Raw genomic sequence first — 16,590 nt, forward strand, 5'->3', positions numbered from 1 at the left:
CAAATATTAACTGCATCAAAATGGATGAACGTCTGGATTGTTCATTTGACACCCTTAGTGTTAAAGGCAGGTGACTAGGACTTTAGGGTTGCAGTGACCTGATGGTTTCATACATGAAGGTGGCTGGCCCCATATTTGCTTCTAATGTTTGACTTGGAAAGCTTTTTCCTGTTTCTTTATTCAACAAAGCCTTGTTAATTAAAGAAAGGTAGCAGCTTCTCTGGATCAACTGCTTTCTCAACCGTAATTATTCAGTATAATTGATTGTTTCCAAAAGTAATTGCTTCCTGCTTAGCCTTTTACTTTCCACTTCAGTACAATTTTTAGCTATCTTGCTTGTTAAAAAAAAGAGGATTTGCCTTCCCCTTTTGGGCTTCCCACTTTTTTTTATGGGGGGATCCCATGCTTAAACCTCTCAAAACCTTGCGAAATTGAGGGTACAGGTAGGTTTTTTTGTTGTTAAATTTTTTTTCACGGGGGGGCTGCAGACTGCATGTTCTCATATCTGCCCTGGAGTGTCAAAAAGAAACAATTGGTAATGTTCTTGTCTTTGATTCTGGGGTAAATTACAGCCTCTGCTGTCATCACGGTTTGTGTATGTGTGTGCACGTGCGTGTTTACTGTAATGTGAATACCTTTTACAACTGTTTCTTTTGGATTTGTTGTGAAAGTCTGCGTTTCACTCCATGCATCTGATGAAGGAGACTTGAGTGTATGAAACCGAAAGCTTATGCTACAAATTTCTTTCTCTCAGTCTCAAACGTCCTACAACACCCCTTTGCATTTCATTCAGTGTTTATGTGGGCCCGGACAGACAGGGCAAAATAAAGCTGCTTTGGGTCACTTTGGAGGTATGCTGTTTAAATAACACTTGCATCTTAAGAGGCTAGAAGCTGCGCCAAAGCCATGTTCCAGTCCTTAGGATTGGGGCATGGCTTTGGTGTGGCTTTCGGACTCTTCAGGTGCATGCATAATTTAAACAGCATACCTCCAAAGTGACCCAAAGCAGCTTTATTTTGCCCTGTCTGTTCGGGCCCTGTCTTTCTGTTGCTTAGGTGGTTCTTGTACAGTTTTCCAGTGTTTCCAGTCCATGCCCTGCCAAAAACATTTTGCTGCTTTTGAGATATAGTTAAAGCAATTTTATATCACTTTACCTTTCTTGATGAAGTCTCTCTTAAAGATGTCTCGCCCATTCCATTAAACTAAAGCACTGGAGTCCAGTAGCAGACCATTCTGTGTAAGCCTGCAGATTACAGATCCTAAAATTTTGTAGGGTGGAACCTTGACAGTTAAAATGGAATCAAACATTTTTCATTGTGTAGTGCGGATGGTGGGTTGGGGTGGGTTAACTATTGAAAATTGTCTCCTGCCCTTTCTGGAGTTGACTACTCTTGCCATATAATGTCATAAACTAATATGTCAGCAACAAATAAATTCTCCCTTTTGAGGGAGAGGTTCTTATGTTCTGCCCTTATGAAACGACTAAGGGGCCTTTGACTACTGGCACACCTCCATAGAACCATAATAATAATATTAATAATAAAATTTATTTATGTTTCCCCGCCTCTCCCGGTGGATCGAAGCGGGGTTACAGACTAAATAAAAGCACAAAGTGTTTACATCAAAATTCAATTAAAAGCAGCTAAAAACAATAAAATATCCGACATCAGACAATAACAATAGCATCAACAAGCAAGGCAGAGATCATACACAGACAGGGCATGTCATTCATATCAGGGGGGTATTCATATCAGGTGGGGTATGCTCGGCTAAAAAGCTCGGTTTTAACTGCTTTTCTAAATGTTTCTAACGAGGCCGCCAAGCGGATCTCCTCGGGAAGACTATTCCAAAGTCTTGGAGCCATTGATGAGAATGCTCTTTGCGAAGTAGCAACGAATTGAAAGGTTGCTATTTCCAATAGGTTCTTACCTGATGTTCTAAGAGTGCGGGGAGGATTATATAGGGAGATTCGGTCCCGTAAGTAACTCGGACCTAAGCCATGGAGGGCTTTATAGGTAATAACCAACACCTTGTACTGTGCCCGGAAGCAAATAGGGAGCCAGTGAAGATAGCATCATAGAGCTGGAAGAGACCTCAAGGGCCATCCAGTCCAACCCATTCTGCCATGCAGGAAGACACCATCCAAGCCCTCCTGGCAGATGGCCATCCAGCCTCTGCTTAAAAATGTCCAAAGAAGGAGACTCCACCACTGTCTGGGGGAGTGTGTTCCAGTGTCAAACAGTTCTCACTGTCAGGAATTTCCTCCTAATATTGAGGTGAAATGTCTTTTCCTATAGCTTGCATCCATTGTTCCGGGTCCTGTTCTCTGGAGCAGCAGGAAACAAGTTTGTTCCATCCTCAATATGACATCCCTTTAAACAGTTAAACAGGGCTATCATATCACCTCTTAAACTTCTCTTCTCCAAGCTAGACATACCCAGCTCCCTATAAAGGTCCTCACAGGGCATGGATTCCAGATCAGAGTGCCAGAGAACTGGTCTGGAGTCACGTGACTCACCTGCTCCCCCAAATACTGCTGAGATCCTACAGACTAAAAGGATGGGTTTATGTCTAAGGCCCCATACAGACAGGCCAAAATGAAGCTACTTCAGGTCACTTCGGAGGCATACCATTCAAATGATACATGCATCCCAAGAGGCCAGAAAGTGCCTTAGTACTGAAGCGTGGCTTTGGCACAGCTTCCAGAGTCCTAGGACACATGCAACATTCAAACCGCATACCTCCTAAGTGACCCGAAGCAACTCTATTTTGGCCTGTCTGTACCGGCCCTAAGAGACACACTTACTACAAAGACCAACAAAGCAGCATTATATAAATTACATACCTCAGTTAACAAAACTTCATAACCTCAGTTAACAAAGCCTCTGACAAAGAAGCTCCTTTTCCCAAAGTCCTCTTGCAGGAACCCAGCTTAGCCCTCCTTTTCTTGTTTTCTGTCTAGCTGGAATGTGTGTTTTGTTTGTTTTTGTTTTGCAACATTGGTATTAGGAGGATGGCAAAGGAGGGTTGGCGAAAAACAGATTTTAAATGTTGGGTTGCAAGCAGCTTGCTATGGTAAAAAATGTGATGCAAGTTTGACCTGGGAATAAATGGGATTCTGTTCTAGAAGATCCAACAGTAACTGAGGCAAGAGCAAAATAGAAAGAAAAGAGGAAAGCAGATTAGCCTGCCTCGCCAGCTAGATTGGCATGTTAAATTTCACCACAAAAATGGAAATCATAAGAAAAGTGGAAGCTGTTGGAAATAGTCTCTAGTACATTGCAAATGTTTTCTGTTTATTTATGTAAGGCTTGCTTGACCTGGTTGTTTCATTTCACATGTGCATGTTAGTTCTGAATTAAAAGTTTGCTGAAACATGTTGAACTGCATTTCCTTTTACTGGTTAGAAACCTATCCCTGTTCTTTTCCATACTATACTATTTGGTACCAAAGTTTCTGTTAAAGAAGTAAAGCCCAGAAGCACATCTGCTTTGTTAACTGAGGTATATCTGCATTGCATCTTGTTTCAAGGCTTCAGTGTAAAGGCAGGAATGAAAAATTAAGAAATAACTGATATGAGTTCTGCTTTATTTTTTAATTTATACTTTTATTTTATTGCATATCTACAAACCTAGGAAGAAGCATCATGTGGGATTTAACATACATGGATATGTCTTATGAGGGCAAAGAGTATATAAGTCTAGGTTTCTGTAGACATGCTTGCTAATAAGCATGGTTTTGTTAAAATTCCAATGCCCAATCTCTCTATTTGAAAGAATGAGCAAATAAAGGCACAGAAATAGGTGGATAGTACTGGAGAAGGAATAATTTTCTCAATATATATATATCTGGCACTTATTTATTCACCTTACACCTCTTTCTCCAGCATGAGATACAAAGCAGCTCATAGCTGGAAAACACTGATTATAATAAAAACTTATTTTTAAAAAAGTTAAGCAATCCTATTAAAAACAGCACTAATACAGTATAAAACTGTTCAAAAGCATTTAAAACATAGCAATAAGAAGGAAGTGCAGAGACCTCTTTAAAAGCTGCATAAGTAAAAATGTTAACCATTAACACATCATTCATATTTGCGATCAGTGTGCCTGAAGGCACCTTGCTCTCCATTGCATTTTTTCATGTCTGCTAAGTTTGGTTGGGGAGGCCTTGCTTAAATTTCCCTCCCAGAGACCAGGGGGATTACTACACATGGCTATTAGACTGCAGTTAGATCCTGAACAAAGATGCTTTGGCAATACTTATAGCACAAAACACCTCCAACACATGTCTTCTAAGTGTGGTTGAGGCATCCCTTTTTGTTGATGGAGAAAACCCCTCAATAAGCTTGCAGTTACATTAGTCTTCAGGTGCAAAACGTCGCTGCTGGGGCAGTGGCAATATTTTCAGTTACCTAGTGTCATTGTCTCCTCCTCTCCCCCTCACTATTCTCAAGCAGCCTGATTGTCTTAATTTTTGTTTCTATTTTTTTTTCCACTTTTTTAACAACTTAAATTGCATTAGTAGAATTTCAGAACTGAGTGAAAAAGTAAAAATACCTAAAGGTGTGCTGACTAAGGCATAGGGCAGGGAGGAGTCCAGAAGAAAGTGCGATGATAATGGCTACTCTGGAACAAGTATGTTTCCATTTTTTTTAAACTGACATGATTGTTGTGAGAACAGGACTTGCCTGTTAATGAAGAACTGAATAGGAAACTTTTGTAATGGTTGGGTGGATTAACAACCATTTGGTCATCACTCTCTGTGCTTCTTAGCAAACAGTGAAAACCATGGCTGTCACCTTCAACAGGCTTTCACATTATGTCCTGGGCCGAGAGGAAGCTTCATGTAAACTGTCATTCTGAATGGTTTGCTCTGTGTTATGGTTGAGTGAGTGGTTCTTATTATTTTTAGTTTGTTGTATAATGTTTTGAGTGCTGTGTTAGAGTAAAGCATGCTATAAATGTTTAATAATATAGCAGGAACAACAAAATATATTGGGTTGTTGGTAAGTTCCTTTTTCTGCTTCTCTCCCAGGTTGTACCAACCTTGTCATGCAATTCAGAGTCTGTTAGGGAAACTTATTTCTTGCCTTCCATATTATGAGGGAGCCTGAAAATACCTTAAAATATAATAAACCCAGTGAGAGAAAATATCCATAAAATATTAAAATACTGTGATCTAAGTTACATTTGTTAATCTTTAGAACCACAGTTCTGTGCAATCTTAAGTAACAATAGTATAAACCTAAAAGACAGCATAGGGATTTGGCAACATAGATGAGATCCTCATCATCTTTTCTTGTTAAGAAGGCTGAACCATGCTGTGATCCAACTGAAGTAACTGGGGAGTAGTGGTGATTTTGAGGTTACTGCTTGTCCTACTCTGGAGTAAGATATTTTTTCTTAATGTTAGTCCTAATCTTGTAAAAACCTCTTGCTCCTTTACTCCTCACTCCTTACTTATACTTCCCAGCCCTGGGGGAAAGCACCACTTGTGTGTGTGTAAGTGTCTCTCTTTGCCTCCCAGCCCCTTCCCCAGTGCAGTATAATAAAATTGTTTGTTTGATGTTTGCATGTACAATATAATAACAGGAATAAAGAGTGACAAATATATTTTGTTACTCCTTATTCCTACTCCTCTAAAAATCTCTTACTCCTTTACTCCTACTCCTACTCCCAAGCCCTGATTACACCACCACACTGGCTCTCTAATAAATCCCATCCGGGCCTGTTACTGTTTCCTAGTTTCAAAGGTACAAAAGATGTGAATGTTGACTGCTATGCCAGTACATGAAGTAAAGAATGATAGCAGCGGACAGAAGAAATAACAGATTTCTCCAATGCTATAACCTGGGCTTTGAGGCACAGGCATTGGTGTGTTCTTAAATCAATGATATTCTCAATCATGCTACTGCTTTTAGATAACACACTTTCATTCCTTCGCTACATCTTTTAAAAAAAATTAAACCAAAACTTTTGCTTTTCTTTAATGAGAAAGTGCACATTTATTTCATGCATGGAAGGGTTAAAATTAACATGATTATTATGTGCGGGTAATGTGAAGAGCAATGTGGTAAACAGTTATTTAGTTTAGTGGGTTGTACATAAAATATTTTTATTTAGAATTAATAAAAGTGGCCTTTACATTTTATATTTATAGGAAGAGATGAAACAATGGAATCTGTTAGACCATCTTTCCTTGAATACTTTGAACAAAAAGAAAAAGAGAATAGAAGAAACAACTGTGGAAGGCAGATGCCTGAAAGATATTCCTCAGATTGGAGAGTACCTCAGGATGGTGACTATGAATTTGTAAGTAAAATATATTGGTCTAATTTTCAGTAGAGAGAAAAAATCCCTAACCAAAAGAAACATTTGAAAACAAAATAAAGTGTAGAAAAGAACTGTGCAGAATATTTCATTATTACACATGGATGGTTTTAAAATAATTAAAATATTTAAAGTGCAGACAAGTTCAATCCCTTATTTAATGCAATGATGTCCTAAGCCTATTGTGAACAAACGATTCAGTTCATCAGTGAAAATGGTGCATAATAACTCTAATTTTGCTGGATATTTTTGTCTCATGGCCTCCTTTAATGATATAAAGTTGTTTCAGAGTGCAGCTGATTCCCCATTTATTATCTCAAAACTCAATAATAAGGATGTAAGAAAAAATTTAAATGCTTATGGTTTGAAATGGTGACAAATGTGTACAGTATTTGTCTTTTGAAAAATTCCCCAAACTTTTCCAAACCTTCTTGGTTGCAAAAAGCATAGTACTTTTTCATCACTGTTTATGCATTTGTCCTGCTTTCTAACCAAACAGCTAGAGAACCTAGGATAGTCATTCTGGCCTAGATCAAACATTGTGCTGCTGCTGCTGTGCAATGGTAACATGTTCCTCTCCCATGACAACTTACAGTGCCACATGAGAACCAACTCTAGAGAGTTTCCCAGTGCTTGAAAGCTAGTTTTGGGGATGCAAAGAAATGGTAAAGTGGAGAGAGAAGATTGTACTCCCTTTTAATTTCACTGATAGAAACAGTTGTATCAGAGGCTGTCACCTGTTGAATTTAGGCCCCTTTTCTCAACTACTAGTAAAAAGAAAGCTATATTCTAGGTAGAATTTTATGTGTGGCACCTGTAGCTCTTTTGGTGGATTCTATCTGTGAGCCATTTGTTTAGGCTGTATCAGAAGCAGAAGAGTAAAGCTGGGTCACATCAGCTCTGCTGAGAAGCCATAAAGCCAAACAAGGGTTGCCTCTTCCCCATCCTTTGTTGAGCAGTCATTTTATCAGGCTGCAGCAAAAGAAGAGATGAGAAGTAGTAGGGTCGCATCATTGACTCAGTTGAAAAACTACCCATTTTTTGTTCTTAGATCACTTCAGGCTAGTGATAAGACCAAATTCTTTTTTGTGGTTTCTACAACTCACACAGATGGGAAATGCTATCAAGCAATACACAAATGACCACTGAAAGAACCATAGTTATAGATAACCAACCTGTTTTCCCATTACAGCTCTTCATGTAAGAATTTTATAACATTAAGAATAGCTGTCCTAAGTTTTTTTAGTTTGTTTTCTCTCCTGATCTCTTTCTCCTCTTCTGTTGTGCCTTTTTAGATTGTAAGCCTGAGGGCAGGGACTGTCCTTGGTTTTGATTGATCTTTTAAGTCACTGTGGGAGTTTTTCTGGCCAAAGAACAGCGTATTTAATGTCTTATATTACATTTGACATTCACAGAGCTCTGGAAAACAGCCTGAATTCTGTGACACTTGCATGGCTCATAAGAATTACTGAATCTGTTGCTATCTAAGTTTTTCCTTTCATTATAGAAAGCACTGCTAAATAAATCTAAATGAGAAGATTGTGATCCCCATTCCAATTTAACCCTATTGATTTTTATATGAATAGCTTTGCTCTTGAAGTGTGCTATATTTCACTCTTCATATTTCCAGAAAGGTTTTTGAAATAGAATAACTCATTCCTGAGTGGTAGTTCCACTACTTTCTCTTCATTTAATGCAAGAATAAATGGCATGATAATTTTTTTAGCAGAATAGCAGCTAATTCTACAGCCTAATTAAATGCTGAAATGATTTTGATCACCATTTAAAAAAAACATTTTAGTTAGAAAAAGTTTTGTATATATATTTTGGCAGTAATTACCAGTCATAGAATGCTGTGCTTTACCAGGAAGTGTGCATAGGACACCACTCATAGGATATGTATACCCAAATTCCTAATAGCATTAATGGGGATTAGTGATGTGAATTCATAATATACAGCGCGCCCGCGCCATATGCGGCCTTGAGCATATGCGCTCAAGCCGCGGGGCGGAAGGGGCAGCGCGTCCCATTCAATTGAATGGGCGCGCGCGCCCGTTGCACCCCGCGCGCTCCCGTGCCACCACGCATGAGCCCCATTGTTTCCAATGGGGCTCGAGCATAGGCGGAATTCGCCTTACGCGGCGGGATCCGGAACGGATCCCCCGCGTAAGGCAAGGACAGACTGTATATAGAAGGTACCTGGCAAAGGAAAAGCCCATTAGAAATTCATCGTAGAAGCTGTTGGTTATTATCAGCACTCTGTTTTAATGGGGCAACATTATTCCCAAGGACATTCAGTGTTTTCTCTTCACCTATATCCCTTAAGAAGTTATAGTCCTTAGCTGGGTATTGGGAAGTGAAGGGAAGAGAGAAGACAGGACAAGAATATAGATAAGGTGCATGTTAAAACCCCACCCCCACCCCCATTCTTTACACAGTTTTGTGTACTGAGTACCCATGTGTACATGCAAGGTGTGGGGTTTGGGAAGAAGATGGGGATGGACAATTCCATCAAAACCATTTGTGGCATTTTGTAAGTTGAGCACAAAATTTGAGAATGGTCCTAGCTGTATTCTGAGCCATTTGGTGGAAGGGCTATAAATGTGCACATCCAACTAAATTATCACACCTCCCCAGATGAGAAAAACAAGTCAAATTCTTTTGAGTTGTCTCTATTAATGGGTAAGATCCTGCCCTATTGATATACTCTAGTCTTCGCATACTTGAAATTTATTGTCATCGCAATTTGTTGTTTTTGAGACTGCTGAAGGAGCAGTTTGGATTCTAAACCAAGTGTGCACTTTTATTATTATTATTAAACTTTATTTCTAGAGCGCTGTAATTATACACAGCGCTGTACAAAGTCGATAAAATTAAGGAGTATATAAAAGCCTGCCCATGGCGTACACTCTAAGATAATAATTAAATAGAGAAATAGATAAAATTACCATGTAGAAAAGAAAAGACAAATTAAAAACATCACATATAAAAGCAGATCACATCACATCTTTTCTGCTAGACTTTAGATCATGATTAGAAGAGGAGAGATGTGAAACAGCAAAATACAGTATTTCTTGCAATAATAGGTATCCCATCAACAGTGATACATTACATTTTAAAAATTTAGCTTTGGGTGCTATTTGTCTGATTCATTGTAGTGCAGAATTATGTTCACTTACTACTGGCTAGCTGGGATTTTAGGCAGAAACTTTATGACATGATATCAGATGCTTTTAAATGGATATGCCAGGGATTTAACCTAGAAATTTCTACATGCAAATTTGTGCTTCACCACTTAGCTTTAGTTTCCCTTTCCATAGTTTTGCAGCTGTTTTTAATCTGTGCTCTATTCAGTTGACATCTTTGAAGCAAATTGTTCTTACCAGAAGAGCCACTTTATTTAGTTAATGCAGTATTTTGTGCCACTAGTATACAAAAAGATACCAGAAAAATTGGCCTGAAGCTGCAGGTGATGGGTGTGTGGCATGAATTGTGCATACAGAATTTCCAATTACAATGATCAAGAGCAATTGAAATAATTCAGTAGTAGAGGGTTGAATAACATTGCACTAGTGCATATAATTAGTCACTTACTCTGACAGGTGAAATAAATTATACTACTGTTTTTATCCTGAAGGTTTTGCTCACGTTCCTTAAGTTCCATATATAATAATCTTGGATTTACAACATGCGTTGTTTATTAAATTTCTAATCTTCTTAAAGCATCCTTAAGATAATTACATCCTATTTTGTTAGATATATTTGTCCATTGGGAGTTGTCTATAAAGAGTAAGAGGTTGAAATGTCATTTAATGCAGATTTACCAAAGATTGTAATGGAAATATGTTATGCCATGTATTCACAGTGAATACTTGGTCCTAGACAATCTCCTTTGGTGTGTGAGTGTATGTGCATGGATCAAACAGGCATTTTCTTCCATGTTGCTAAAATTTCTTCTTAAAATATTTTAGTATGGCACACTCTGTATTGGCTAATAGAGATAAATGGTGAAAGAAGGTAGATATAACAGGTATACTTAAGCTGCTGTTCTTGAACCACTGCATAGGGTGGTAGAACTAAAAGACATCGCCAGTATTTTAGTCTGGAAAATCAGTATGCAAAGGTTTCTTGTACCAACGTTGAGACTAAGGCCCGGTACAGATGGGCCACAAGTGCTGTGTCAGTGCCAAAATTAGGGTTGCAGAGTGTGTGGCAACCGCACACTCTGCAACCCTAATACGTATGGATGGCGCCATCTTTACGTGGCACCATCCATATGTGATGTGTGTGTACAACACAAGTGCGGCACCACGTCCATATCTCCGGGCGCCACCCTTGCATCATGAGCATGTCACAGTGTGCCAGTGGCACAATGATGATGTCCTCCCCGTGTGCCGAAAAGAACCCGCTTTTAGCGGGTTCTTTTCGGAGCAGGGGGAGCCAGCACGGTTTGGTTGCTGCGAGGTCCCTCCGGAGGGAGAATGGGCACTGAAAGAAAGAAGCTGCTAGCGTGAACATTCATAGACTTGATCCTACTTCTTAAGATGCATACTTATGCTGCCAGCTTCTTTCTTTCATTTAGTCTCAAAGGTAGTACAAGATCACTGTTTAGGATGTTAGGTATTGTGTTATTACAACATCATCTTTGTGGAAAAAAAGAGATAATTATGGGGTTGTATTCTGGTCTGTGTCTGGCTCTAAGGTAACTATTTTCTTTGCCACAGACAGACCTTTTAGCATGTTACTCTGTGGTTGACTTCCCAGTCTATGTAAGTAAGGTTGCCTAATATGTATGTATCTCATATGTGTGAATTGTGAAATGTGGAGCCTTTCCATTTTCAGTATCGTTAGAATGTTGTATTGTAGAACATATTTGAACAAGTCAAGCACTTGTTAGGAAATTCTTCAAAGGTGTCTTTTATCCTTCCTTGGCATATTTCAGGCAAAATATATCTTGTTCATGGGGTATTTGTCCTAGAGTATGCTGTACTCCTGAATAAGTCTGAATAAATCATATAAACAGTAGAGGTAATTCTTTTTCATACATGTGGAGGAACAACTCAGAATTGTAGAGTTGGAAGTGATCCCAAAGGCCATGTAGTCCAGCCCCTGCTAATGAAAGCCTCCTGCAGACACATACCTAAACAGCATTCCTGACAGATGCCCATCTAGTCTCTTTTTAAAAACCTCTAACAAAAAGTCAACTCTTTTTTCAGAAAATTCTTCCTAATGTTTGGTAGAAATTTCTTTCCTTTTAATTCCACTGGTTCAGGTTCCATTTCTGGAGCTTACAAGGAAACAAGCTTGTTCCATTTTCTCTGTGACAGCCATTAAAATATTTGATAATGACTAGCATGCCATTCCTTAGTGCTCTTTTCTTCATGCTAAACATAGCTCTCTGAGGCATTCTTCACAGGTCTTGGTATCCAATTGTTTCACCATCTTAGTTGCCCTCTTGTCCTCACATCCTAGAAATTATGCCTCCTACAGTTGTCTGCATTTTAGAGAAGCTCACACCTGGCATTGTCCACAGCGTTTTCATGGAGACCAGCTGTAACATGGCATCTCTACTTGAAATAATGCATACCTAAAAAACCCTCTTCCATCCCTTCATTTTGAGGGAGTAATTGCATAGCTGCAAGCATACATCATATCTCCAATCATGTAGTGCAGTGGTTCTCAACCTGTGGGTCGTGGCATTAGGAAGGTTGAGAACCACTGATGTAGTGCAAATCTATGTGCCTTGTGAACTTTGATAACAAAGTTATTGTATATTCAGCTCACACAGTTGTGGGAACCAGCTGGGTAAAGTATTAAAATGCATCACAAAACCTTTGAATCCATTTGAGGGCAAAGCTGTCCAGTGGTCAGGATATGCACATTCAGGCATAGATTAAATGATGCAAATTGAGGGCCAGCCCTGTCATGAAGAGCAGTGAAGCAACCATCTCAGGCAGATGATTTTGGATGTCATGAAAGCCATATTTAATTAAGGATTACCTAACTAATGAAAGGAGAGCCAGTGTGGTGTAGTGGTTTGCACATTGGACTATGACTCTGGAGATCAGGGTTTTAATTCTTGCTCAGCCATGGAAACCTTGGGCAAGTCATATTGACCAATATTATCTGCCAGACGTGCAGGTTGAAAAATGGCTCCTGCCCCCTTAACAGTTGTCTGTCTCTGATTTTAATGAATAGTAGGCATAAATCCCCAATCTGGATAGGGACTACAGTGTGGGGAGTATTTTAAACCCTAAACCTCTGATTTAGGAAGCCAGACCTGCTATTTATACATTAAGTAAAAATCCATTGTTACAGCTGCTAGTTTGTGTGATCTGTATTGTTTATGGTTTGGCATAACCAGTCTTTTCCACATGTTTGGAACTGGAGGACCAAGACTATGGGCTGTGTGAGTTTGAGCCCCGTAACATAGATAAATGTAACATTACCTACATTTCAAGCTATAAGCTGACAGAGTTTACTTTTACTTTAGTAGTTTTTGGGGAAATAGAGGAGGCATATAGGAATTTTACAACTGCAGAGTTTTTCTTTACTGCATATGATAGTGCATTTCCAGACATAGTGCACATTATCAGCTGCTTCAAAACCTTCTCTGAAGAATGTTAATGGTCTCACAGAGGAAAACATCTATTACACTCTTTGGAAGTGATTGATAGTGTGGAATTGCAAGTTAACAAGAAATTTATTGCATATTGATCAATGAAAACATGTTCTGACTACTCATTTTGGATTGCATCAGTAGTGCAGTGGAGCCAGGGCTTGCAGTGTTGAAGCTCCATGATTTTTTGAGTAGCTGGAACAATAATGGTATTTGCCATCCCCTTGGGCTTCTCTGAGTGGATTGAAAATTACCAACAATCTTCATAGTGGTTGCAGGGACAGGTGGAATGATTTTTTTCCCAGCAGCATTGTGTTGTTCTGAGCTATCTCTTTTTATAATGCAGAATAATTTGGGGTAACTTGGTTTCAGTAGGCAGTTAGCACAGAGGTGGGTAATGGGCAACCCTCCAGATTATGTGAAACTGCACTTCCCACCAGACCTATCCAGTAGTGAGGGGTGTAGGGAGCTGTTGTCTGATAACATCTGGAAGACTATGCTGATAACATTTGTTCATAGAATCATAGAGTTGGAAGAGACCACAAGGGTCGTCAAGTCTAACCCCTGCCATACAGAAATTCACAATCAAAGCACACACACCCCTTGATAGATGGCCATCCTGCCTCTGGTAAAAGACCTCCAAAGAAGGAGACTTTCCAGTGAAAAAGAAAACTGATAGAACTAGTTTGTGAGATTTATTCTTATTATTTACTATGCTTATACCCTGCCTTTCCCCCAAAAACTGGGGGAAAGGCAGCTTACAATATACAATCTACACCATACAGTATGCAGTAGTTAAAACATGTAAAGGATCATGAAATGAAATTAAACTATCAACAACCTTTAAAATATTTAGCTGAAAATGATTAAAAAGCACTGGGAAACAGTGCAGTTCAAATGGCAAGAATGATTCAGCATTGTCTTGAAAGTTTTTTTTCTTTTAAAGCCTTCAGTTCTCAAAACCCTGTCAGAATAAAAAAAAAAGTCTTTGCCTGTTGATAGAAGGAATGTTGTTATGGTTCAACATGGCTTAAGTCATATTTGGACCCTTCTTGGGAAGTAGTGGAAATGTCATGATCAGTGTCTGTACGTAGAGAGATTTTGTAGCATCTTTGAGACTAACTAAAACAAAGAAGTTGGCAGCATGAGCTTTTGTAGACTTCAGTCTCCTTCCTCAGATGCATAAAGTAGAATGGATATGCATCTGAGGAGGTAGACTGAAGTCTGTGAAAGCTCATGCTGCCAACTTCTTTACTTCAGATAGTCTCAAAGATGCTACAAGATCTCTCTACATATTGATTCTACAGACTAATATGGCTATATCTCTTAATTATCAGTGCCTGTTCGTAGGTGCCTTCAAATCACCTGTTCACTTAATTTGACTCTATTAATTTCATAGCATTCATAGCATGGCATGGAATACTCAGAGGAGGTTTTGTAGATTCCTTTTTCTACCCTTCAAAAATATTCTACTATGCTACTGGATAGTATATTTTATCTACTTTTGTCTTCCACTTAGCTCCTTCAGGTCTTGCTTCATGTGTCCAGTTTCAAAGCCAACACAGTAGCACTTATTTTAATATATAGCATATGGTATCTTGCCAAGAAAACCCCATGTTAGGGTTACCTTAGAGTCGCCATAGGTCAGAAACAACTTGAAGGCACACAACAGCAAAAATCCCAGTGGCCTAGGTTATGCTCTCTATATATTGAGTTTTATATTAACAGAGCTTTTAGCCTAATCCAGTATATAGATCCTATAGGAGGGCTAGGTCATGAAGGATTCACACATAAATTCTGACCAAGTCCTCCACTGTAGAGAGAACCAATTTGCTTCTCTGCTCCTGATAATAGAAGAGATTTGTAATACTGATTTGTTGATTTCTAGGCAAAATACTTTCACTGAATCTGAAGGGATTTCTCTGGTTCAGTATTTCTCCATCTTTTTACAGTGGCAGATTGCAAGATGTTAAAATGCAATTTAAATATTAGCTATATTTATTTCCAAGTTAAAAGGCAACCTACAGTCATTTTTGAGTGTTCGTGTGATAGATTTATATTATAAACTTCTGGCAACTGGATTTATGTATCCACTGTAGTTTGTGTTAGCTGATTCTGTTTTTAAATTGAGTAGTTTACTCTAAAATTGTGGTGCTCTTCTATATACATAATGGAAATGTTTTGTCTCCACAAGATCATAATACTGCATAATATACATGTACTGGAATTTATGGTATCACACTTCCTTGTGAAGTGATTCTTAATCAAAAGTTAGATGAAAATTTATTGCGTTGAAATAGTATTTGAGAGGAACATTTGGAGACTTTGCAAAAATAAGTACTTTCCCTCTCTCAAGTATTTCATGGCATGACATTCTTAGCATTACCAGCTCTACCGTTCAGCTAGGTTTTTTCATTCTTCATAGATAAGACACTGAATTTTAGATCAAAGGGAATAACATCAAAATTTTACACAAATGTAGCTTAAACTCTCTGCCAGGAATTGCCAGGTTTGGTCTGATATGACTAGTTCTTAACATAGTACCTTCCCATAACCTTTCCAGGTTGTTTTCAGAAGAGATATTTTTTCGCTATCTATTTGTCTGCCAATTTACAAATACTTCAGATTACATCTTTGGTATTCTTCAGGTTCCTAAAATGTATGTGCTTACAGAAACTGAATTCTGTCCAATATACAAGTGAGGCACATCCCATATGGGTTTAGAAAATTCTAAGACTCCTAAAAACAAGTCACTTGTATGATTTTTCTCATAACTTGTTTGTAAAAGAGTTTTATATTAAGAATGTTCTTTTCTTCCTTTGTGTATACACTGATTAGCAGGAAAAAACTCACATTGCGTGGCGAAAACTTTAGCCCATTGGTGCCTGAATACTTTCCTTGAGTTCTGATAGTAATGAAAGTGAGTTGTGACTTGTGAAGCATTGGAAGCAAAGGGTCAAAGAAGGAAGCAGGGGTCAGAGAAGCATTAGCTTCCTGCAAGATTGAAGAGAAATAAGTGTGGTTAATTTTCAGAAAATCTGTTTGTAAGGTCTGAAAGTGTTTTCTATAAAGCGCTCTGACTTGACCTTGGTGAGCTGGGGTTCCAATTAATTGAGTTGTAGTGTCATTGATTTGGTATACAACTTGAGAGATGTGACTTTGTTATGAACCATGCACGCGCTAAGCAATAAATTGTGAGATTTATTTTCATTGCTTTCCCCCCTTTGTTTTATTCCCTAATCAGTTTTTGGATTTCTTAATATAATTTTTGCAGGAGAAGATCATACTATGAGAGCTTTCCCTATTATTTTTAACCATATTTTGATGCCACCTTTTCTCAAAGGATTTCTGAATTACAATGTTATTCCCAAAATCCCTGTAAGGTAATGTAGAGTGAAAGACATCTTAATACTTGATTAGAGCTGCCCACTTGACTTGGTAAACAAGTTCAAATCCATGAAGCGCAACTTCTTATCCCTCTACCACAGCTGGAGAACTTTGTGATACCTAAATGGTGCTGGAGATAATGAGATGAATATAAAAGCCATGCCAAGAAGCCTGTCTATTCCAGCATTCTTTTCCTGCATCAGGCAAGCAATATCCAGTGGGAAGCATACAAAAATAGCATATATCACCCTA

At 38.5% G+C, this 16,590-nt stretch overlaps 1 protein-coding gene across 2 annotated transcripts in view; it reads left to right on the top strand.

The window, feature by feature from the left end:
• Window positions 1–16,590, top strand: part of STK4 (serine/threonine kinase 4) — a 95,081-nt gene that overhangs the window by 40,708 nt on the left and 37,783 nt on the right. For both annotated transcript variants that reach the window (XM_089513943.1, XM_089513944.1), the window contains one exon: window positions 6,163–6,314. In XM_089513943.1, the coding sequence (XP_089370069.1) occupies window positions 6,163–6,314 (152 nt within the window). The remainder of the gene's footprint in view (window positions 1–6,162; window positions 6,315–16,590) is intronic.

This window comes from Sceloporus occidentalis, unplaced genomic scaffold (genome assembly GCF_023333645.1).
Source record: "Sceloporus occidentalis isolate IW3139 unplaced genomic scaffold, rSceOcc1.0.p SCAF_3, whole genome shotgun sequence".
Lineage (NCBI taxonomy): Eukaryota > Metazoa > Chordata > Lepidosauria > Squamata > Phrynosomatidae > Sceloporus > Sceloporus occidentalis.